Source organism: Ipomoea triloba, chromosome 15 (assembly GCF_003576645.1).
Source record: "Ipomoea triloba cultivar NCNSP0323 chromosome 15, ASM357664v1".
Taxonomy (NCBI): Eukaryota; Viridiplantae; Streptophyta; class Magnoliopsida; order Solanales; family Convolvulaceae; genus Ipomoea; species Ipomoea triloba.
Genome location: NC_044930.1, coordinates 10,251,583 through 10,274,836, shown reverse-complemented (window position 1 = coordinate 10,274,836; position 23,254 = coordinate 10,251,583). Strand labels below are relative to the sequence as shown.

The 23,254-nt window shown below is 34.9% G+C and overlaps 3 protein-coding genes across 6 annotated transcripts; 1 reads left to right on the top strand and 2 right to left on the bottom strand.

Moving 5' to 3' along the window:
• Nucleotides 1-475: 475 nt before the first annotated feature.
• LOC116007263 (riboflavin biosynthesis protein PYRD, chloroplastic) lies at nt 476-5,935 on the bottom strand. 4 transcript variants are annotated; one of them, XM_031247894.1, is made up of 7 exons: nt 5,759-5,935; nt 4,853-4,928; nt 3,326-3,422; nt 3,123-3,213; nt 2,515-2,909; nt 1,821-2,119; nt 476-1,538 (listed from the first exon to the last, which is right to left on the bottom strand). In XM_031247894.1, exons 5-7 carry the CDS (start codon nt 2,905-2,907, stop codon nt 944-946), a joined length of 1,287 nt encoding a protein of 428 aa, XP_031103754.1. In that variant the 5' UTR covers nt 2,908-2,909; nt 3,123-3,213; nt 3,326-3,422; nt 4,853-4,928; nt 5,759-5,935; the 3' UTR covers nt 476-943. The 4 variants fall into 4 exon arrangements, with proteins under 4 accessions (XP_031103754.1, XP_031103752.1, XP_031103753.1 ...); XM_031247892.1 differs by having other exon boundaries at nt 3,326-3,385; XM_031247893.1 differs by having other exon boundaries at nt 3,309-3,382.
• A 3,296-nt stretch (nt 5,936-9,231) lies between these two features.
• LOC116006571 (mitochondrial Rho GTPase 1-like) lies at nt 9,232-18,501 on the top strand. The gene is made up of 14 exons (XM_031247003.1): nt 9,232-9,612; nt 11,162-11,294; nt 11,793-11,942; nt 12,138-12,314; nt 12,436-12,687; nt 13,171-13,239; nt 13,363-13,418; nt 13,721-13,802; nt 14,378-14,589; nt 14,747-14,816; nt 15,074-15,186; nt 15,575-15,725; nt 16,546-16,732; nt 18,107-18,501. Exons 1-14 carry the CDS (start codon nt 9,398-9,400, stop codon nt 18,178-18,180), a joined length of 1,941 nt encoding a protein of 646 aa, XP_031102863.1. The 5' UTR covers nt 9,232-9,397; the 3' UTR covers nt 18,181-18,501.
• Nucleotides 18,502-19,005: 504 nt separating this feature from the next.
• LOC116007065 (cyclin-U1-1) lies at nt 19,006-20,495 on the bottom strand. Its single transcript, XM_031247647.1, has 2 exons — nt 19,941-20,495; nt 19,006-19,366 (listed from the first exon to the last, which is right to left on the bottom strand). The coding sequence occupies exons 1-2, from the start codon at nt 20,363-20,365 to the stop codon at nt 19,114-19,116; spliced, it is 678 nt and encodes a 225-aa protein (XP_031103507.1). The 5' UTR covers nt 20,366-20,495; the 3' UTR covers nt 19,006-19,113.
• Nucleotides 20,496-23,254: the final 2,759 nt, after the last annotated feature.

The following is a 23,254-nucleotide window of genomic DNA, read 5'->3' as shown; positions in this document are numbered from 1 at the left end:
TTTCCAGTTCTGAATCGTAACCGTAACTGTCCATACTTTTTAAGTTCAATTGCTACGGTGTTCGATTAGGTTCGTATCGAACCGTAATCTTCCATACATATTAGTAATATAATTGGTTGGAGAATAAAAATAAATGAAATAGTTATTTTTAAGGGTAAAAATGTCAATTTAACATTTCGGGGGGGAAATTACCACTTTTAAAATAACTAAGGGGGAAAAACTGTCACTTTAATAACTCAGAGAAAAAAGTGCTATATGCACATAACTTAGGGAGCAAAAGTGTGATTTTTCCAAAGAAATTATATCAAACAGCTATCAGCTAACAACTAATTTACCAAACACTTTTCTACAATTAGCTAATATTATCAATTAATTATACCTTCTAACCCAATCAACTAACAGCCATGTTTGGTAAATGGCCAACATTCATCGAGTTAGAAATATTCAATGAGCTTAACGAGATTGATAATTCGAATGATACAACTATGAACATAATTCTTTGCCTTAAACAACGTTACATTAAATACATGCCATACATACCACTTCTGTCAAATGTTCAACATTATTCTAACATTAATTTTGTCAAAACTCTTGTAGTCTTAAATCTCAATTTCAATCAAATGTATGGAGTATTAAAAAAAATAAAAAATTACTTCTAGACTTTATTTGTGGCAAACATAGGGGAAATTTTAAAATTTGTGGTAAATAATAAGAATAGTGTAACTCACGTAACGTGTAGAGTATAAGAATTGCTTTGAAGCCATGATTTCTAGTCAGGAATCTTGTTAACCATGAATAACACTCTGCTTAGCCCAAGCTGTCTCCAATTTCATCCACACTCCACTATTTAACTTAAAAGTTCACAGCCAAAACTGCAACTCCAGTCATAGTAATTTTGCATCAAATCAGAACTGCTGTTTAGTAGCACTCTCCATTTGTTGAATCAGAAATATCCTTCCAGGAGCACACTGTTGCCAGATACCCTTGTTGTCAAATTCTTCACCTTTAGGTTTAGCCCCGAGTTCTTGAACACATCTGATCCTCCCCAGACTGGCAAAACTTCCATCACGACTTTCTGAAACAAACTTTGCTCAAAACCCTCTCTCAAAATCCCCTCAAATTCAGTAGAGTTACCTCTTACATCCAGCATGACACTACATAGACCTTGGCGCTTGCAATGATCGAGTATTGCTGTTAAATTCATTCTATCCAAAACTACTGTCTCGACTGCTCTTTGGTTTGAATCAGGTGCTGCTGCTGCTGTCTCTTTCTCGGTGAATATAATCAGTTTTGGCGTTGCATCTGCAGTTAAGGCTGGGGGGACATTTGGCAGATTAGGAGAGACTGCTAATAAAATGTTAAGTGGTTGATTGGCTCCAGGTTCTTTAGATGAAAGAACCGAAGGATTCTCTGCTACCGAGGTGGAAGAATGTATAACTGCATCATTTTCTTGCAACAGTCTCGAGTAGTAGCCACCTGATTCCATGACTTTCTCCCCAAGCTGATTTGAAAGATGGCCATCAAGTGAGATGGTGTACCTGCAGACGATCAGAGATAATTACCATAACTGAGTATAACAAATATCATACTAATACAACAATGCAAAATAATGCCCCCGGGGCATATGGTGCAGTGGCAAAGGGCAAGCCTGCTGATGGCACTCATGGCAGTGCCCCCGTGAGGTCACGGGTTTGATTCCTGGCTGCTGTGTCGCACATCCCGCGATTTACCTCCTCCACAAGGCTCCAGGGCAAGGGTAGTGGGGGTGCTCGTGATGGGGCGCTACCCAAAACAATGCAAAATAATGTCTATGTGGTTACCTCAAAGTAACAAATGGCTTCCCTGTAAGCATTTTATGCACAAAGGCTTCATTAAGCTTCTGGCAAAGTTCTTCCTCAACCCCCACTGTCACTTCAATTCCTGCTTCCCGTAGTCTGTCCAACCCCTTTGAATCCACAATGGGATTTGGATCTACCATTCCAACAACCACCTTCTTCACTTTGGCTTTGATCAGTGCCTCGGTGCATGGTGGAGTCCTGCCATAATGATTACATGGTTCTAAGCTCACATATGCAGTTGCATCTTCTGCCATATTCCCGGCATCTCTAAGTGCAAAAACCTACAATTTTTTTATAACATCTATCTGCATCACAAATATAACAACAATAATAATAAATAATTCTTTAAGTCAACTTATTGACAAGCCTTTTTTCTTCAAATTCAAGATTCAATCCCAACTCTTGACAAGCTGATTTTCAACACAACTCTTCTAAAAAAAATGTAGGTTATGATCTATGTCACTCTTCTAAATAAAGCGAAGGTTAAGATCTAACACTGAAATTTGCGTCTCAAAACCAACAAATAATTCATGAATCATTCATAACAAATACTTTCAACTCATTTCAAGCAACACAATGCAAAATGAAAGAAATTACAGAATACAACTGAAACTAAATAAACCATTTTCATATTTTATTTGGTATAGAGAGGGAAAAAAATCACAACTCCACTCACCTCAGCATGAGGTTGACCAGCCTTAGGGTGAAACCCTTCACCCACAATCCTCCCATCCTTAACAATAACACAACCAACCATAGGATTAGGACTTGTGCACCCAACTGCCTTCCTAGCAAGCTCCACACACCTCCGTATGTAAAACCCATCATCATTATCATTTTCCATTGGTGACCCTTCACACCGGACATTCACCACTACATGACCATTACCGTTTCTTGAACTTCTTTGTGATTCGGAGACCCTTTTAACCAAATTGCAATACCCAGATTTCGATTTTGAAAAATACAACAAACTTTTTGATTGAGTGCAAGGAGCAAGAAAATGAGGTAAAGGTGAGAACTTTGTTGCAGTGGGACTGTACATTGATACTGTGAATGCTTGTGCATACATATCTAACAAAATAGAAACATGCAGATGTTCAGTCAGTAGGCATCAATTCATAAAGATGCATCCTTTGAGCCAAAAGGGGAATTTAAGATTTATTTAAGAATTTTAATATAAGATAATAGAAATTAAAACTAAAAAAGAAGATTCGGGGAGAAAATAAAAAATAAAAAGGGAAAATGAGGAAATCCAGCAATGGGGCTTTAAATTTTATACAATACCTGAGATCTTGAGTGCAATTCCGCAAGTAAGAAGCTTGAATGTTGTAGATAATGCACAACTTTAATTGCAATTGACTTTGGCTAGAAAAATCTGAAACAATTATGAAAATATGGGGATTGATTGAAGTACATAATAAAGGAAATAAGGGGTTTTTCACAGAGGAGAATGGGGGAAGGGGAACCAACCATAATAATTGGACTACCTTGTTGAGATTTTTGTGCAGGGGAATGCTGTTAAGAGGAACCACCACCATTTTCCTCTGCTGAAACTCAATTGTATTAGGAAGAAGGAAACATTAGCTGGTAGAAAGTGATAAGAAAATATTATTTTGGTGAAACATATAACTGGAAGAGCATCCTCCTTAATCTTATTGATATAGTTATTTATTAAATTTTGGGATATTCATTCTTAAATATTAAGGTTTTGTTTGGCAATTAGTTCTAATATGTGAAATAACTTATGAATACTAGCATTTGACATGCGCATTGCGTGAGAAATGAATGCCCAATATGCAGGTCTATGCAAAATTTATGACTCAAAATTGCACCACAAAGGTAAATGTTAATGATAAGTAAACCAAGTATAGGAAATTTTAACAAATCTCAATTTCCAATAGCGTTTGATATGCGCATTGCGCAAGAGTGAGTACTCAATATTTCTGCCTAGTACAAAAGTATTGATTTAAATTGTATAATTGAATTATATAATATAATTATATTTTATATATTGTTTATAATATTTGTGATATATTATATTAAGAATAATAAAAGGTTCTAAAAATTGTAGTAATTGGTACTACAATATCAAATAATGTCTTTTAAGCCAACAAGTTAACAATAGTGCACTATAATTAGCACCACAACTATATTTACTGCATTACAATAAATAATTAAATGCTTATATATATATATATATATATATATATATATATATATATATATATATATATATATATATCCCCTAATCAAAGTACCTATGCACATCCATAGAACATTAAATTGGTAAGGTCTAGCATGTATGTGTGTGTTCAACAAGGGGAAACACTATGAATTAATCTTGAAGCAAGCCATTATGTATAAGAAGTTTTGAAGTCATCAAGCAGAAACTGTAAATCCAGAGAACCACTGAACCAGACACCTAAAGATAGACAGATTGATTGATGCATGACTAAATGGTAAAATCATTACTTTTACTCATTCAATATAGGTATGTGTCTGCATGACGAAACCCTAATCCACCAATTGCAAATGCAAATGCAATGTAACAAGCAACTGAAAGAAGCACATAAATCAAACACATTAGAGGCGTGCTTTCTTGGCACCAGTTTCTGACAAATAGGTCACATATCCAAATAATGTCGGACTTTATGTTCAGGAATCATTCACTGTACTTGCTAATCAATCCATATTCATCATATCAGCCATCGCCTTATATATTAAATGAAAACCAAATATTTATGAGTGAAATCTGCAAATAAATATCAGAATCAAACTAATTGGGAGGGATTTTTTCCAGTTTTCTTTCTTCTTTTTAACCAGACCAAGAGGCATTATTAAAATTAGGAAAAAAAAAAACTAGTAAATTCCCAACTCATCTTGTAAAATAACAATCCAGAATCAAGAATTTAATAGTGTGAGGTTATGGACAGATAACGCAAGAGAGGAGAAGAGTAATCGTTGGAATCATATTATAGAAGTAATACGAAGAGAGAAAAGGGCAAACTACCGACCTGTGCTGCTGTAGTGCTGTTTGAGGAACGGCGTCTCTGTCTCAAAAGGGATACCACAGTCTTTATCTCCCAATGCCTGCAATCAAATAAACCATACCCATGTGTAAATGTTATGTCTAAAAAAATGCTTAAGAGTTAATACCCAATATAGTCCTCGACTATAGTGGTTTTACTCAATTTAGTCCTAAGTGACTTTTTGTACTCTATTTAGTCCTCGACTTTAATGATTTTACCCACTTTAGTCCTCTGTTAAGAATTCTGTTTGTTGGGTGTTAATAACAAGGTTAACATGGTAATTTCATTTCTATTTTATTTTTTTTATCAAATTAATTATTAATTATATGTTCTATATATATTTACACAATTGCATACTAAAGACAAAGTAAATTATAATACTTTAGGAAAAAAAAGAAAAAACAGTTAGCAAATAATGAGCAATTAGTTAACTTTGGCATATTGAAATTCTGATCACTTTTCAAATGAATTCAAATAGAAGCATTTTTAGTTATTTTCAAATGAATTCAAACACAAAGCAATTAGCAAATAATTAGCAAATAGCATTAACAGTAATGAATTCAAACTCAATCAATTAGCATTCTGTTCCTGTAGTATCAATACATTAGAGATACTAAGATAGAGATAAATTAGGACATATAATTAATAATTAATTTGATAAAAAACAAAATAGAAATGAAATTACCATGTTAACCTTGTTATTAACACCCAACAAACAGAATTCTTAACAGAGGACTAAAGTGAGTAAAATCATTAAAGTCGAGGACTAAATAGAGTACAAAAAGTCACTTAGACTAAACTGAGTAAAACCACTATAGTCGAGGACTATATTGGGTATTAACTCAAATGCTTAATGATAAAGCATAAACAATTAAACATTTAAAACCATACTCGTGAGCCTGGAGTTGTGACCGGCGAAGCCGCAGTGGTCCGGTGGAGGAGGCAGTGCCGCAGTGGCGACCGGTGGAGGAGGCAGTACCGGTGATGGTCTGACGGTGGCGAGTGGCGAGAGGCTCAGAGAGTCAGAGGCGTTACTAACTAGGGATTTAGTCATTTACTGACGGTTTGGTTGATTGGTTCGCGATTTTTTTTTTTTTCTAAACGTTCGCGAAAATATTTGAGAGGGTAAATAAAATTGAAGTTTTGTGAAAAATAAATAATTAAGAATATTAATCTCATTGTTTGCCAATGACCTTATGGTCTAGTGTCATTCCGTAGTGGTATTTGGTTGCACTCCATGTTGGAGGAGGCAGATTCGAGCCTCAGCTCTTTGTGCTTCAGTAGGTATACTACATTGTAACCCAGTTCGTAGTATTCAATAAAAAAAAATCTCTTTGTATGACATAATTTTCCTACTTGTTTTTCATGGAAAACAAAATAACAAGGGGAAACGAGACACATTACCATCCCTACACGTAGCGGAGTTTGGAGTTTCAATTCTCTTTTCACATAATCTCTGAACTTAGAAGGGATAAAGTACAAATAAGTCATCGTACTATTTGGCTATTTTTGGTCATCTTCTAACAAATATGTCTAAATAACGTTAAACATGTGAGCATTTTGTCTTGGTCATTACATTGTTACGTTGTTACATGGTCATTTTTTGTCATTTGTCAATATAAATGTTTTAATGGCATTAAGAATGATGAATCTTGGTATATTCAAACTACAATCTTCTTAATAACGCAATGGATAATTAGTTGTCAGTGGTTATCCTAATTTATAGCTCGCAACTTGCCACAACCTATAACATTGCCATCATACCCACACATGCTTCCCGTACTTTCATTAATAACATAGATGAAATCATTTATAATGGACGGTTCAACTATCTATGTATGACTACAAGTATGATTGTATGAATTGAATTGATTATATTTGCTATGATTATCTACTAAAAAAATCATGATTTTATGAAGAATTCGACGTGGTTAGCCAAGGATGATTGGCGTTGTTGTATATTTCGGAAGATGAGCAAGAAATAGCTGGTGATGAGGGACACCCAGAGCATGACGACAAAGAGAGAAATGTAATTGATTCGAAAATATGCGTAGTTTTTGTGGATGTGGAAAGTGGCATTAGCAAACAACTTCGACATCGTCATAATTGAGAGATAAACGAGCTCTTCCTGGGGTGATGGTTGGAAAGCATGTTATATATGATTTCAACTATGTTATTGATGAAAACATGAAAAAGCTGTGGTGGGTACGACAATGGTGTCAATGGTTGTAGTGGGTTGCAAGCTGGAAATCATGAGAACCGTGAACGATGAGTTGTCCACATCGTTATTGAGGATATTGTAGGCTGAATATACAAAAATTTCCTCATGCTTAACATCATTAAAACATATTTTATTGACGGATGACAAAAATAAGTATGCTACAATAATGTTATGATCAACAGATATATTATGAAAAATGGCTAGAATTAAAATGAAACTTATAAATCTAAGATTAAAAAAAAAGAGAATTAACTCTTCGAACAAAGAGAAAATGAGAAGATGGTCAACTAAATAGATCGAAATGCCCTCATGTTTACCGTCATTTAAATATATTTATTGACTGAGGATAAAAATGGTTGTATCATAATAATATTAAGATTGACGAAAATTATTATGAAAAAAAATTACTAAAATTGAAACAATACTCATAAATATATGACAAACACATGAGATACTATTTACTTTTGGAAAGTAGGTTATCTTATGCTGGGTATTAAAAATTGGGATAACGTTAGACCTGACAATTTGTGTATACGGAGTCGTTAACGGGTCGACACGATAACAATACAAACATGATAAGGCTAAACACAGACACGATACGTTAAGGTTAACGAGTTCAAATTTTTAACATGAACACGAACACGATTTGTTAACGAGTTGAACATGTTGACACGATAGAAACGTTTTGTTAACAGAGTTCGAGTCATGTCGACACGATACCCGTTTAAACCCACTAAACCTATTAATATATTTTTTTAAAGAAACTACAATTTAAGGCAATGACCTTGTGGTCTAGTGGCACTCGGTTGCACCCCCATCGCTTTAGTGGAGGCAATGCTAATTATTTGTGCTTCAGAAGATTGAGAAAATAGTTATGAACAGATACTACATTGTAACAGAGTCAGTAGTGCTAAAAAAAATAAATTTAAAGTTAAGCTATATAAAACTAATTTTAATAAGAAAACTGAACACATTAAAAATTCAAATAGCGCGTTATAAACAGGTTAATACGACAATATTAAAGGGTTAAACGGGTTCTTAACATGTTTAACGGGTTGACCCGCTAAGACACGAAACATAATGGGTTCTTAACGGGTCAACCCGTTAACGACCTGGAACATGTTAAGGCTAAATACTAACCCGTTATTTTTGTATCCGGTATCGTGTCGTGTTAACGAGTCGTGCCCATAATTGTCAGGTCTAGATAAACTACAAATAAGTCACTAAACTATTCGGAAAACAACAATTAAGTCATCGAACTCGAATAACCCAAAATAAGCCACTGGACCCGAAAAAAAAAGCAATTAAGCCATTGAAACCGGAAAAAAAACAATTAACATTTTTTTATGAGTTAATTTCATTTTTGGTCATAGATTTATATGTGACTGTCAACTTTTAGTTCTTTTATATCAGAACAATCTTATTTTTTTTTATATTCTTGTATGAGTTATGGCCAAACATTTATTTAATCAAATGAAAAAGGTAAAAAATAAAAAAATATTAAAAATCCCTAGGTGAATTAGTTCGCCCAAAGGCAAACTATCGAAGCAAATTCACCCAGGGGCGAATTAATATTATTATTTATTTTTTTATTAAATAATAAATGCTTGGCCATAACTAATAAAAAAATAAGGATGTAAAAAAGACTAAAAATGGACTGTCACTTATAAATTTATCGCAAAATATAGAATTAATTCATAAAACAAGTACAAAAAATAATAAAAAAATAGCTTATTTGGGAGTTATTTGAATTTGATGGTTTAATTGTTGTTCCCCATATAGGTCTAGTGGCTTATTTGTACTTTAAACTTGAAGTTAACATGTTAAAGTAATTATTATTGTTTTTTTTTTTCTGTTTTCAATGGCTTAATTGTTTTTCTTTTTCGAATTTAATGACTTATTTGAGAGTTATTTATGTTGGTTGATTTAATTGCTATTCTCAAATAGGTCATGTATTAGGAATTTGAATTGATAGATACTAGAAAATGTTACACGGTAAGAATCGATATCTACCGAGCAAAATTCGAATGGGTCGACCCGGAAAGCTGCATTATTTTAAGCCGTCGGATCAGAATCCAAGGGTTATATTTCGTAGATATCCCCAGCTTTTCCCCTTTCCACAAATTCACAAAACCCTCTCGAATTCCTTTTTCTTCAAGCTTTCACCGCTTATTCAGCAGCCATTTTATATTCTCTCTCGTCTTCCGCTACCCGCGAAAGCTCCTAATCTTCATATCATTCCATTAATATTATCTCTTTTGGCATTAGGGTTTAGGGTTTACATACAAGTTTATTCGCGCGGAGAGTGAATGGCAGGAGGTGGTTCATCTAATGCGAAGGGGAACATCTCCGGTGTTCGCGTCATCGTCGCCGGTGACCCTAAGACCGGAAAATCCAGCTTAATCTTGACAGCCGCCACTGAATCATTTCCGGCCAGTGTCCCCCCTGTATTGCCCCCGACGAGGCTTCCCGATGACCTCTTCCCGGATCGAGTTCCCGTTACCATCATCGATACATCGTCTAGGTCCTCAGTTTCGTTCTCTAATTTGGATTTTTTTACTGCTTTTATTGGCTGCGTAGTATATGTATGTGTATTTGTGTATGCTGGTATAAACACTTGTTCTGTTCAGATTGAAGTTCCTAGCGAATGTCCTTGCATACACTGACACCAAAATTCTCTCCCACATAGTTTTGCTATGTTTTTTTTTCTCCATTGCAAATAGCACAAAACACATTCGATTTGTCATGTAAATGCCAGTCTTATAGTAGTCTGCTTCAATCTTGAAGGGCTAAGGAAAGGAGCTTAGATAATATTCAAGGGTAGTTACACTACACTCAAATTGAATGTGAAAATGGAGAGGTCACTAACTCTGAAGATCCAGAATTTGGTGGAGAGTGGTTATTTGAAAATGCTACTTTCTGTGTTTTGGTTTTTTGAAAATGGTTATTCTGAGGAACTTGCAGGAGTGAACCTTAGCAATAATGCAAAATTTGAAATTTTGGGTGTCACTGTTTGAAGAATATATTATAAATGCCAGCTTCTTGTAGACCTAAATCAGACTCAGATATTTAAAACTGTTATCGACACCTAAAGAGTATCATCTGAAACAAATAATGCAGGGTAGGATAGCCATGCATACTTTGTAAAATTTGAAATTTTGGGTGTCACAGCTTGAATAATAGATTATAAATGTCAGCTTCTTACAGACCTAAATCAGACTCAGATATTTTAAACTGTTGTTGACGCCTAAAGATGTGCCATCTGACACAGTAGTGACAGTACAGGATAGGATGGCCATGCATACTTCGAATTGGGTGAAATAGAATACAATAATAATTATGTGGATCATGATGACGCTAAGGGATGATAATGAATAATTGAATATAAAGAACGAGATTAGAAGTAAGACCTATGCAAGGAAAACATTACAGATAGGAATTCCATCAATTGGCATGTCACTTGATCTCACTGTTTATTGTTCTTGTGTAAGTGCTGACTTTTTCCTTTTTGCCACAATGGCTAGGGGTGAATAATTGTCAGTTTTAGCCTAAAACCGAAGTTAATTGATTTTTTTTGGCCAAATGAAAACTGTCTTGAAGGGTCTGTAGTTTCAAAATGTTTTAAAATTTATTTCTAATTTTCTTAATTTTAATTAGAATTTAATGGTTTTATTATTTTCAAAGGTTTATTTTCAAATAGTGTTATACAAAGTTAAAAAATGTACAAGTATAGAATGTGTGCAAACATAAAATATAATAAATACTCAGTATTTAGAATGAGTCAGTTTGGTTTGACATTTTACAAAACCAATAACTAAACAAATAAACTGTAATACCTAAAGAGAACTGAATTCAACTGAAATAATTGTTACTTTTTGACAAATAAATGCTATTACAGGCTTTCTAATTGGTATTTTTCCCCTTAAGCCTAAAGTCAATGCAGACTTTTTGCCAATTAAAGGACAATATGTTTTTTCTGGTGTCAGTCACTTTTAACTAGTTAATAATCATTTAAAATTAATATTTCTAATTAACTCATTTCAGTTTTGTGTTGAATTTTTATGGATGTGCAGTCCAGAAAACAGGGGTAAACTTTTTGAGGAAATGATGAGAGCTGATGCAATTGTACTAACATATGCATGTGACAAACCTGCTACTCTTGATCGGTTGAGCACATATTGGCTACCTGAACTTCGTAGACTAGAGGTTTGTGCCTGGAATAAATGTTTTGATATGTCTGTATACAGTTTGATGTACTACTGTAATGAACCCCACTCCAGACAAAGACACAATCACATACTCATATCTTAAAAAAGAAGTATTTGCTTAAGAAGGATTGTGTCATTTTCTCTTCCTGAAAATAAGTGGGTGTTGTAGACTTTTTCAGTTGTCACAAGGGGTTGTTTGATTTGAAAGGGACAATGGACGGATGATTGTGAGCCCGTAATTGTGAGGATTATAGGTTAGGATAAATGTTGGGATTTGATCGGATCAATACAAACATATGCTTGTTTAACAAATAATGATCAGTTTAAAGGTGTAGACTAACAATACTATGTTTGGAAGGTAATGGGACTAAACCTCAAAAATAATATGTACTGGTCCTAGGTGACATCACACATGAACTCTCCTGGTATCCAAATAAGTAACTCTCGTTTACTTATTTTCTATCCTGATAATGGCTTGTGTTATGTGTGGTGGCAGGTCAAGGCCCCTGTTATTGTTGTGGGTTGCATGCTTGACAAGAGGGATGACCAGCAAGCTATAAATTTGGAGCAGGTTATGTTACCAATAATGCAACAATTCCGGGAGATAGAAACATGTATTGAGTGCTCAGCATACAAACTAATTCAGGTCAACTGTAATTTCATTGATTTCTCAGCCGTCAGTTTAGCTTGATACGGCATTAACAATTCACTCACACTTTCTAGCATAGAGTTTAGGTTTTCATCATGATGTATTTGATGGAAAGGTTTTATAGTTCAGTGTATTGCAAGAGTGCAGTTCTCATACCCTGAACCACACAATCTGCATGTGTGTTACTTCCAGGTTGCTGAGGTTTTCTACTATGGACAAAAGACAGTTCTGCACCCAACAGCTCCGTTATTTGATCAGGAAGCTCAGACTTTAAGACCAAGATGTGTTAGAGCTTTAAAACGGATTTTCATTCTGTGTGACCATGATAGGGATGGTGCCCTTAGTGATGCCGAATTGAATAATTTTCAGGTTTTATATTTTTAGCCAACTTTTGTGTATGCTGGATTACATGCTTTATAAATAATAAAGTTGGAGCTTAATGATTTTTCTTTTTTGCCTGATTCTTTTTGCAATAACCAAAATTACATAGGTCAAATGCTTCAATGCTCCATTACAACCTTCAGAAATAATGGGGGTTAAGAAAGTTGTGCAAGAGAAATTGCCTGAGGGAGTCAACATCTATGGTCTTACATTGACAGGATTCCTCTTTCTCCATGCCTTGTTTATTGAAAAAGGGCGTCTGGAGACAACTTGGACTGTACTGCGGAAATTTGGATACAATAATGACATCAGACTTAGTGAGGATCAACTTCCTCCTCCAATCAAGAGGCAACCAGACCAGGCAAGCTGCCCCTTGACTTGGCATTTTGCAAATGTTTTTTTATTTATTATATTTTTTTATATATTATTATCAAACTTATAAATTATGGTTCTTTATAGTATTCATGGTCCTGGAAATTATTTCCTTAGCTTAAGCATCTTGCATCTGCTCCAAAATTGACAAGATTAGGTTGGGATTTCAATTTAACTTTGAGATAGGACCCTTTAAGCTGCTGTAACTCATATTTTGTCAATATATTGCTGCTTGATGATATCCAACAGCCTTCTTAAACCAAAATCATAGCCAATCTGTTTATTTATAAATTTCATTACCTACCCAATGCCATGCTATGGCCTAGATAGTTTGTAGCATATATATAATCTTAAATTCTTAATGTTCTTGGAAAATCATAGTTGCTTTATATATAACTAAGTAGTTAGCATGCATTTTTTGGGGTTCTGTGAATCTGTTGTAAATGATTAGAATTTGTTGCATTACTTTTAGAGTGTGGAGCTGACAGATGAGGCTGTTGAATTCCTCAAGAAAGTTTTTCTCACATTTGACCTTGATGGAGTAAGTATGGTTTTCTTTATTTTTTTTTCCATTTCTAAATTTATCTGTGTTTTTTAAATATGGGATTTAAAAGCTTGTAAATTTGATTTCTTAATTATTGATTTGATTTTGAATTTCCATCAGGATGCTGTCCTTCGATCCAATGATCTTGATGATTTGTTTTCAGTGGCACCTGAAAAGTAATGCTTGCTTTATTTTCTTAAATTTGGTATAAATGTATTATGTATATTGTTATATACCCACTTATTATTATTATTATTATTATTATTATTATTATTATTATTCTCATATATTTAAGAAACCAATTACGTAGTATAATTTTATTGGCTAATGACTGACAAAATTCTCTATAAAAAAATCATTATGGGGTTAAAGTTTTAAGATTTTGGTTTATTACATATATATTTATACACCATATGATGCCTAATAATTATTCCTTATCAAGCACAAGCTGATTTCCATTTTATGATCTTTTTATTAGTCCTTGGAATGAAGTACCGTACAAGGATGCTGCGGAGAAGGATGTTTTGAGAGGACTCTCACTTGATGGGTTTCTTTCACTGGTGCGTGTATTAGATTATTATATTTATGAGACTATTGATATTTCCTGCAAATCTCTTTTTCCTAACTGCATGTTAACCAGTGTGAAGTGCTATTTAAAATTGTAATCATATTTAGTAGAAATTAGTAAGTGTGGGTTGATGACAATCATGTTGCTGTTCTTATGGAATCCATTGTTCAATGTGACTAAAATTGTAAATTACATTTTGAGCATAATTGAGTTGATTTTATGAACTTGTGTTAATCTATGCACTTGCCTCCTAAAGTTGCTAGTCTTTTCTTTGTCCTCTCAAATAGGCGGGGACAGTGTATAATAGAGATGAATTTCAATGTAGTTTCTAGTCTGATATATGTGTGTGTGTGTGTGTGTATTATAATTGTTTCAAGAGTATTATTTAAGAATGCCTCAATGGTTCTTGTTAATTTTCAAGTGGGACAACTATATATGCATACAAACTGAAATGCAAAATTGATGTTGGTATTAGCAGACAGGCATAAGCGATTTGAGTAGCCAACTAATAGATTGTGTATTGAGAAACTTAGCTCCTATTTTGACTAGCAATTACATGCTATGCAGTGGAATCTCATGGCACTTCTTGATCCAATGGCTGCTGTGGAAAATCTTATATACATTGGATATGCTGGTGACCCTTCATCTACTATCCGTGTCACTCGAAGAAGACGTTTAGATCGTAAGAAGCAGCAATCAGATAGAAATGTCTACCAGTGTTTTGTTTTTGGTCCCAAAGAAGCTGGAAAATCTGCGATTTTGAATTCTTTTGTTGGAAGGTGTGTGCGTGTGTTTTTTTCCTTGCCCTTTCTGAAACTTTTGGTGATGAGGCTTTTCTTTAACTTTAAATGAATAGGAAATGTATTTGGACTTCTATTCCAAAAAAAAAAAAAACAGAAAACAACCTAACAAGTTTGATTGCTCATTCAACTGCAGATCTTTCTCTGAAGAATATGAATCAAATGCTGATGACAGATATGCTGTTAATATTGTCCGTCTACCTGGGGTAACTACAATTTCATCCATTTGTTTACCTGATAGGGAAATTGGTTGATGTCTGAAATGAAATTTAGTGATGGGAATTTTTACATTGTTATCTTTTGATCTTTTCACTCTTCTGAAATTATGAGTTGGAAAATAGTCTGAGGGAAAAATGTCAAGGGGACAGTAATAATATGATTTTAGTTGAAAAGTATAAGCTATGCAGCTGTAAGTAGGTTAAGATTTCTTCTTTCTTCTTACATGCTCTTCTGGGGATGACAGGGTGGAAAGAAAACTCTAGTATTGCATGAGATACCAGAAGATGGAGTGAAGAAACTTCTCTCTTCAAAAGATGCTTTAGCAGCTTGTGATGTGGCGATATTTGTCCATGACAGGTGTCTTGAATTTTCTTTGGTTACATCATTCTGTGTTATGGATATAACCTCTTTTTTATTTTTTATTTTATTTTTTTATTTTTAAATCATTTCACCTCCTAAAGGAGAAATACATAACATAGATAAAACTGCACCCAACTCCATTAAGTCCTAGTCCCAGACTACTTGGGAGTTGGGACTATGGGTGAGCTAAAATGAAAACTCTGCTTGTCTTCTAGTTTTCTCATACATCCTCGCTGCATGTCTTCTAATTTACTCTTATTTTGATTTTGGTATCATTTTTATATTGATAATAGTTTTTTTTTTCCCAGTATGGTATTGTTCTCCCTTGAATGCCATATTTTTATCATGCTTTTCTCTTATCCATTTGTTTCATGGTGCATGCTAGTTCTCGTGAGGCATCATGGAAAAGAGCATCTGAATTGCTTGTAGATGTTGCTAGTTATGGTGAGGCCACTGGCTATGAGATCCCTTCTCTGATTGTCGCAGCTAAAGATGATCTGGATCCTTATTTGACTGAAATACAAGATTCAACAAGGGTAACCTGTCCATTATAGACCTGTTTTAGTTATTACGGAACTTTGGATATAGATGAGATTTGATATTTGAGCATTTGTCAATCCATCATTATTAAAGGGGTAAAGTTCTGTTGTGTGTGTGATAAGTTGGCTGAAGTTTATGAATTAGTATGCCATACAAATTCAATTTGTATCTTTAAAGTGATATCCCCTGGCATAATGTATTGCAGAGTATATCTTAAGGTTTATATTTAGATTACTGGACAGACACCTCATTGGTTAGAAATCTTTGAACTGAGATGTAAGGATCATTTGATAATTGATACATTATATATTAATGGAAAGTTCTGTTTTGTGTGTGATAAGTTGGCTGAAGTTCATGAAATCTCCAAAATATTTAGGAGTATGCCGTACAAATTTAACGAAAATGCTTAGTACCCCTACATTTACCACTCACAAACTTCCCTGTGATAAGTTTTAATTGGTTTGGTTCTCCTGTTCCTTTTTTTATTTTATTTTTTTTTATTTCATATATTAACCAATTACAACTTGCCACATTAGGGAGTGGCAAGTTTGTGAGGGGTAGGTGTAGGGGTACTAAGCATTGTTCTAAATTTAATTTACATTTTAAAGCATGTTTCCCATTCTGAAACTGTTGTATAATTTTTATCAATATTGTTGAGCACTTGCAGTTATTGGTTAGAAGTCTTTGAACTGAGATGCCAGTATTATTTTGTGTGTTTTTGTTTCTTCATAACAGCAATATTCAATAATTCAGACACCATTATTCTTACTAGTGTCTAGAAGTAATTTGCTGAATTTGTGATGTATTGTCCAACAGGTTAGCCAGGATATGGGGATAGAAGCTCCTATTCCAATTAGTACAAAGCTTGGAGATTTGAGTAATTTGTTCCAAAGGATTGTTAATGCAGCAGAACGTCCTCATCTGAGCATTCCTGAGACTGAAGCTGGCAAGAGTAGGAAGCAATATCATCGGCTTATCAACCGCTCTCTTATGTTTGTATCAGGTATGCATATGGAATTTGGAATATGTACCTAGGGATGCCAATCTTAGCCCAAAACCGATGGGTTAGCCCGATAAGCCTGAAAAATTTTAGGGTTAGGGCCCATACATTTTAGCCTGATAAAAAATCAGCCCATTAAACCCGAAATGATAAGCCAGATTGTTCGAATGGACTAGCCTGATAGCTCGAGCCACTTAAAGGCTACTCTTTGTTTCACCGGTGATGAGGAACAAAATATATAGGGAATTTATATGTAAGCTCATCTTTAGTAATTTTTATTAATTTTGTAAATAAAATTTTAATAAATTTATTACAAAATAAAATATTTTTATGAAAATAAATAATGAAAAAAAACTTTTTTATAATTATTATATTATAGTGTGAATATATTAATTATCTTTAATTGGAATTTGGAAATGTAAGTTTAGATTGATTGAATGATGTATAAGTTCATATTTTTTAGTATAAAACTATAAATGCACTAATTTATTCAAATTGAAAGTTTAGAATCTTAATTTGAAAATGTCAAATTTAGTTGAGCCAGCTCCACAAGTCCGATAGCTCGAGGTTTTAGGGTTAGGGTCTTAGGGACAGGAATTTTAAACTCAACCAGAAAAAAACTGATAAGACCGATGGCTCGATGGAGCTAGTCCGAAACTGAACGGCTGACCCGATTGACATCCCTATGTGTACCTTCTGTGTTTTTATTTTTGCAACACCTTGTAATTTTATAATTGAAAAGGAGGAAAAAGTAACTTGGCACATACTTCTAGTGTGCTGCCATGCATGGTTAAACTTAGAACTTGAATTTGTAAATGAATATTGCTTTCAACCATTTTGTATATTGCAGTATTGGCTTAAAATTTACTTTTAAACTAAATTCTGTGCATCCACTCTCTTGTATATTGTAAATTTTCTACATTAAGTTGCAGAATGGGCTGAATGGCATATTCTAACCCTCCATCTATTTATTCCAAAAACCAATCTTCACAGTTTCACTCAATAAAAAGGAAGAATATGCTTATGTCAATGATGCCTGTGTAATGTGGGGAGTGCTAACTAGACACTTCTTAATGTTGGCACAGATGCAGACATGCAGTCTCCTTTCCTCGTGTCTTTTTCTTGTTTATATAATTAGACAGGGCTTGACTCTCTCTTAGTTGGGTTCAAACAATTCATTGTTGTGATATTTTGGAATATTGAATTGCTAAATACTTCGTATTTCATATTTTCACATAATCTCAAAGTCTACCATCCTAGCATGTGTGGGTGGTTATGCCATAGTTCTTAATGATCTTTTAGTATAATAATCATTGTTATTTCAAAGATATGACCTTTATTTATGATCTTGAAATTTTAAATGTTTGGGGAATGCAGTTGGGGCTGCAGTTGCTGTTGTAGGCCTTGCCGCTTACCGTGTTTATGCTGCAAGGAAGAACAGCTCTAGTTGAAAAGGTGAAGGGTGAGATGTTTCTGGCATCAAACCGATTTATGCAGATCACTGCAGCTGCTGATTTTGTTTACCCTGGCGTGAAATTCTCATATCAAATTTTTAAATATTCTATACAGTTAGCTGTTTCCTAGCAGGTTTCAATTTGCAAGTTATGCATGAGCTGTTTTTTAGTCAAAGTGGTATCTGCAGATAGAAAGAATTGATGATAGCAATGGATGCATGTTTGTGCAATAAAAATGATTTTGGGCCTTTTGGCTAATCTTACATTTTGTAATGCAAATTTGATCTTTGTTGGTTTATTGGCAAGCAGTTAATTTCATTTTTGGTCTTACATTTATATAAGTGACAGTTTTTTTTTTTTTTTTCAAAACATTCTCTTTTGGTTTGTATTATTGTGGTATGATTACCTTTGGGGTTTTCTATTCACAAAATAGTTTAAATGTCGGGTATTGTATTCATGTCTTCGGTTATGATTTTTTTTAAAAAAATAAACATAACAAAGTATAATGGATCAACACACTTTGTATTAAAAAGATTGAAATATCTTTATTTAATAACATTTTGTGATGTCATATTATCATAATAATACAAGGATAAAAAAAAAGAACTTTAACTCTATTGGCAAGTTTATTTTTGGTTTTATTAAGTTGGTTTGAATTAGTGTGTATACGAACTTGAACCATTTTTTGAAACATTATTGGCGTCTTCGGGTATAGAGCATTTATGTTGTAAGGTCATGCTTTGTTGCTAATTTTAATTTTTAAATTTTGAACTTAAAAATTAAGATATTGTTAAAATAAATGGGATGTAACTGCCAAAGGCCTTGTGGTCAAGTGACATCTGGTGTATACTGTTGAGGCATCTGCCGGGATAAGTTTTTAATATGCATTCAACAAATATAGAGAGTTGAGTTGAGTTGAAAATCTCAATATTAAACAGCTCTACAAGCAATGTTGGGTGCACGTGCACGGCCGCACACATAGCCGAAAATTTTAGCCGGCCGGTCAATCTGAGTAGTCTCCCCATTGTTCCCTTCTCTTTCTAGCTGCAAACAATAGCTATTGAAGGTGTCTACACTTACATGCAGCCTGAAATCAAGACTCGTCAAAAACTTCATCTCCAGCTTGTTCAGTTCCGAGTTTGTAATCCCCCCAACCTTTGCGTAGTATGCGTTGTTGTAACAGCTGCACCACCCACCATACACATTGTAATTTGTAAGATGATGGATATATATATATGCAATGTCGTCTATACAAATTCATAAAACTACCAATTATCACGCAAAAATTAAAATAAAAAGAAGCAATTTTTCAAGAGCTCAAATCCGAGATCTCTGATTTGTTTGGTTCAAATTTTTCTTAAAATACTAAGTGCATCTTTGCTCACAATATCTTAGGCACTTAGGGCAGTTGTCGGTGAAAGGCCAAGTTCAGTCATGGATAACTAAAATCCAACACCCTGCTGTGGCGTACATATAAAGAAATAAAGTTTATATAACTGTGAGTTATAACTTTTGATGTACCCAGGCAAGTGCTTGCTCTAACAAATTTAAGTCCCATAAATGATAAACTGTGCAGCTAGGGATTGGGATTGTTGGGTGAAGACTGGCGAAGGAGAGAGGAAGCGTTTCATCCTAACACAATATAATATAATCCTCCCTAGCTCATTCGATCGCAGCAAGCTAAGGTTAATATATTGATTGGTAGGATCGGAATTGAAATTAATTAGATGAGTGAATTGAAAAGGTAGACTACTTACTCATCGTCTAGAAACTTGGCGGCCAACATGATACTAGTAATCAAAAGGCGGTGAACGTTAAGTGACGTCAGAAAACCGGCGGTCTGGCTAAGGAAGCGTTCCAAGTATATATAAGCAACCACGAAACAGGCGGGGCTACAGCTGGAGTACCTGAAAATCCGGTCAATATACTGATGAACGCCCAAAGAAGGAGCTCTGGCGCCATGAAATGCAGTGATCTTCACATCTTTCATCTTCCACCCTTTCATCATCTTCTCATTCTTCTTAATCATCTTCTCCACAACTGATCCAACAACCCACACGATTCTCGGAGCCCCCTTCTCTCCTCCAATCTCGTACTCTTCTAGCCCCATGTTTTCGTAATTAGTTGCTGCGGAAACATGGCGGCTACTTTTATCAAGGCTCAGAGCTTGAGCTCCTCCCATGAGCTCTGAGCTGAGAGATCCAGAGAGGAATTTGAATTTGAATTGAATTGAATAGCAGTGCAGTGCAGTGAGTCCTGGATTTTGCTTTGCTTGCTTTTGTTTACAAGGAATTTTTTGGATGGATGGGTGGATGGGTTTCTTTTCGCGTTTCTTTTACGTCTACCAATATTTTTCTTGTTTGGGGAATATAATAATTTTGAAAAAGTGGGAAATCATTTTGTCTAGCATTTACCCATTAACGTGCTACCTAGCATCATCATTCACCTTCTAAACCCATCACATGTAATTAGTATTTACCGTTCTTGGGTCGCAGGTTATGTGCAAGTAATTAGTATTTACCGTTCTTGGGTGGCACATTATGTGTAAATAATTAGTACTCCACCCGTCATATTTTATGTGTTTGATTCGATTAATGAGGTTTGACTGAAGTTAGTTTTAATCCAATTTTTATAATATTAATATACAAATTTATATATTTAGAAACTATACTAAAAGTACTATTAAACACAAAAAATCAAATTTAAAAATAACTAAAAAATACTAAAAGAAAAAAACAAAGAACACAAAATTAGTTTGACCCATGAATAGTAAGTAGGACATGTAAAATGAGACAGGGGAGTATTGTTTATCATGTATTTAGTTATGGAGGCAAAAAAAAGTGACAATATATATATATATATATATATATATATATATATATATATATATATATCTTAAAATAATATAAAGAGTCACTTATAATTTGCCCAGCACTTTTTCCGGCGGAATTTCTTGTACCTTGTGCTTTTGCGGATGTGCTTTGCAAACAGAATGCCATATTTGCCCTTGCAGATGATCGGCCGTCCAAATTCAGACCGCTTAAATACAACTCTAACACTATTTGCATGGGCCTTCTTTGAATATTATATCCGCATGTCCGCATGCTATGTATACATAATTTAGGATTCAATATTATATTATTAACCTGCATACCCACTCCTCCACTAAGCAAACCAACTCCACTAATTTTTGTATGTGTATGTGTTGTCATGGGGAATAAAACAAAGAAATAGCGGCCGACACATGCATATCAACATCTTTCTCTCTCTCTCCAAATTCTTATCAAACCAACCCCTGAGGAGGTGCATGAATCTGTGATCTGCGATGTTGCTCTTTCGCTCTCCCGCTGGCTCGGCTCGGGATGGATGACATAGACGACGTCGAAGGGCTGCGACGGAGGCTATCGCGGCTGAGGTAAGTGGCGCTGGTTGTTTACTCTTTCTCTTTCTCTCTCTGTCTGCAAATTCTTATCTATCTCAGGAAAGAAGAGAGGATAGATCGAATAATGCAGCTGGCAAGAGAAATAATTGAAGAATGGGTAGAGCGCCTTGCTATGACAAAAATAACGTGAAAAAAGGGCGATGGTCGCCAGATCGAAGAAGATGCTAAGTTGAAGGCTTATATTGAACAGCATGCAACCGGTGGTTATGTGACTTCTGTGCGAGTCTCCCGCAACTACGCTTATATTCATCTTTATTGAATCAATTATAGTTGTGTGACATGGTTTTCTTGTATTTGGGGTATGTATTGGGTTGTGGGTTTGTCAATTTGCGTGTGTTGTGGCATTTGTTTTGTAAAACCGGGGTTAGTGAGTTTTAGTGGCATTGGGTTGGCAAGTTGTCACCCACGCCTGAATTTTTTTCTCTGGATTTTGGTTATCTATTTTGTTTCTTTATACTTCTGCACGGGAAGAAGGCGAATAAGAGGCTGATCCGTATGGAACGGGAAGAAGGCGAAGATAAAGGCGAAGAAGAGGCTGATCCGTATGGAGGCTTGTTGGATGCTGAGCAGAGCAAAATTGTCATAATCAAAGAGCAGATTGAAGATCCAGAACAGGTTTATTGTTTCTCTTCAAATTAGATGCTTTTAGAATTTGGCTGGTTTTCTTACTCAATTAAAAAATTGTTGTTTTTTATCTGTTCTTCATCACACTCAGGTTCGTCACGTACACACTTCAATTCCTACGTGATATCTCTACAGGGTCGTGGGTTTGAGTAACGAGTGCGGCGCATAGTGACGGTGACGGTATGCGGCGAAACAACGACGGACGAGGGTGATGACGATAACGATCTTGGAAGATGTCTGGTCGCCTGAACAGCGACTTGGACGGGAAAAGCAGTAGCATTTGGTGGCGGAGGAGGTCTACCATATGCGATGGTGTTCCTTCGATCTCCAGCCGGCTACGCTCGCGATGGACGACGATCTCCAGCTGCCTCAACGTCGAGGAAACACCTTTGACTTGAAGCTATGATATTGAAAAATGAAGAACACATCCTGTCTCAGGTAAGAACATTGAATATAAACATGAATAGGAAATTAGAAATTCACTTCCGCAAAAGTTTGTTTAAGCATATCTCTATCTCTATATACCTCAATCTCTATCTGTATCACTGTATCCCCAATCCTATTTTGAGAGATGAGTGAGATAGAGAGGCTCAGAGGCCAGAGACTATAGAAATGGATGAGAGGAAGAGATGGTGGGTGAGATCGAGAGTATAATCCAATCTGCCTAAAACATTATTTAAACAGATTTATGGGAGGTGTGCGACTGTTTGTAACTCTGATAGACATTGCATGCGGATGAGAGAAGTATTTGTTTTTAAAGGTGGTCGGAAAAAATAGAAATATTTTACACCTACCTCTGTGACTCTGTCACGGTCTTCTTCTGAATCCCTTTGTAGAGTGAGGGAAGAAATTTAGAACATTAAAATTGATATATGCTTGTGTTTTTGGTTTAGTTGTTGACCGATAATTCTTGTTGCCATGTGAAGTGGAATCTGATTCCAAGANCTTTTACGTCTACCAATATTTTTCTTGTTTGGGGAATATAATAATTTTGAAAAAGTGGGA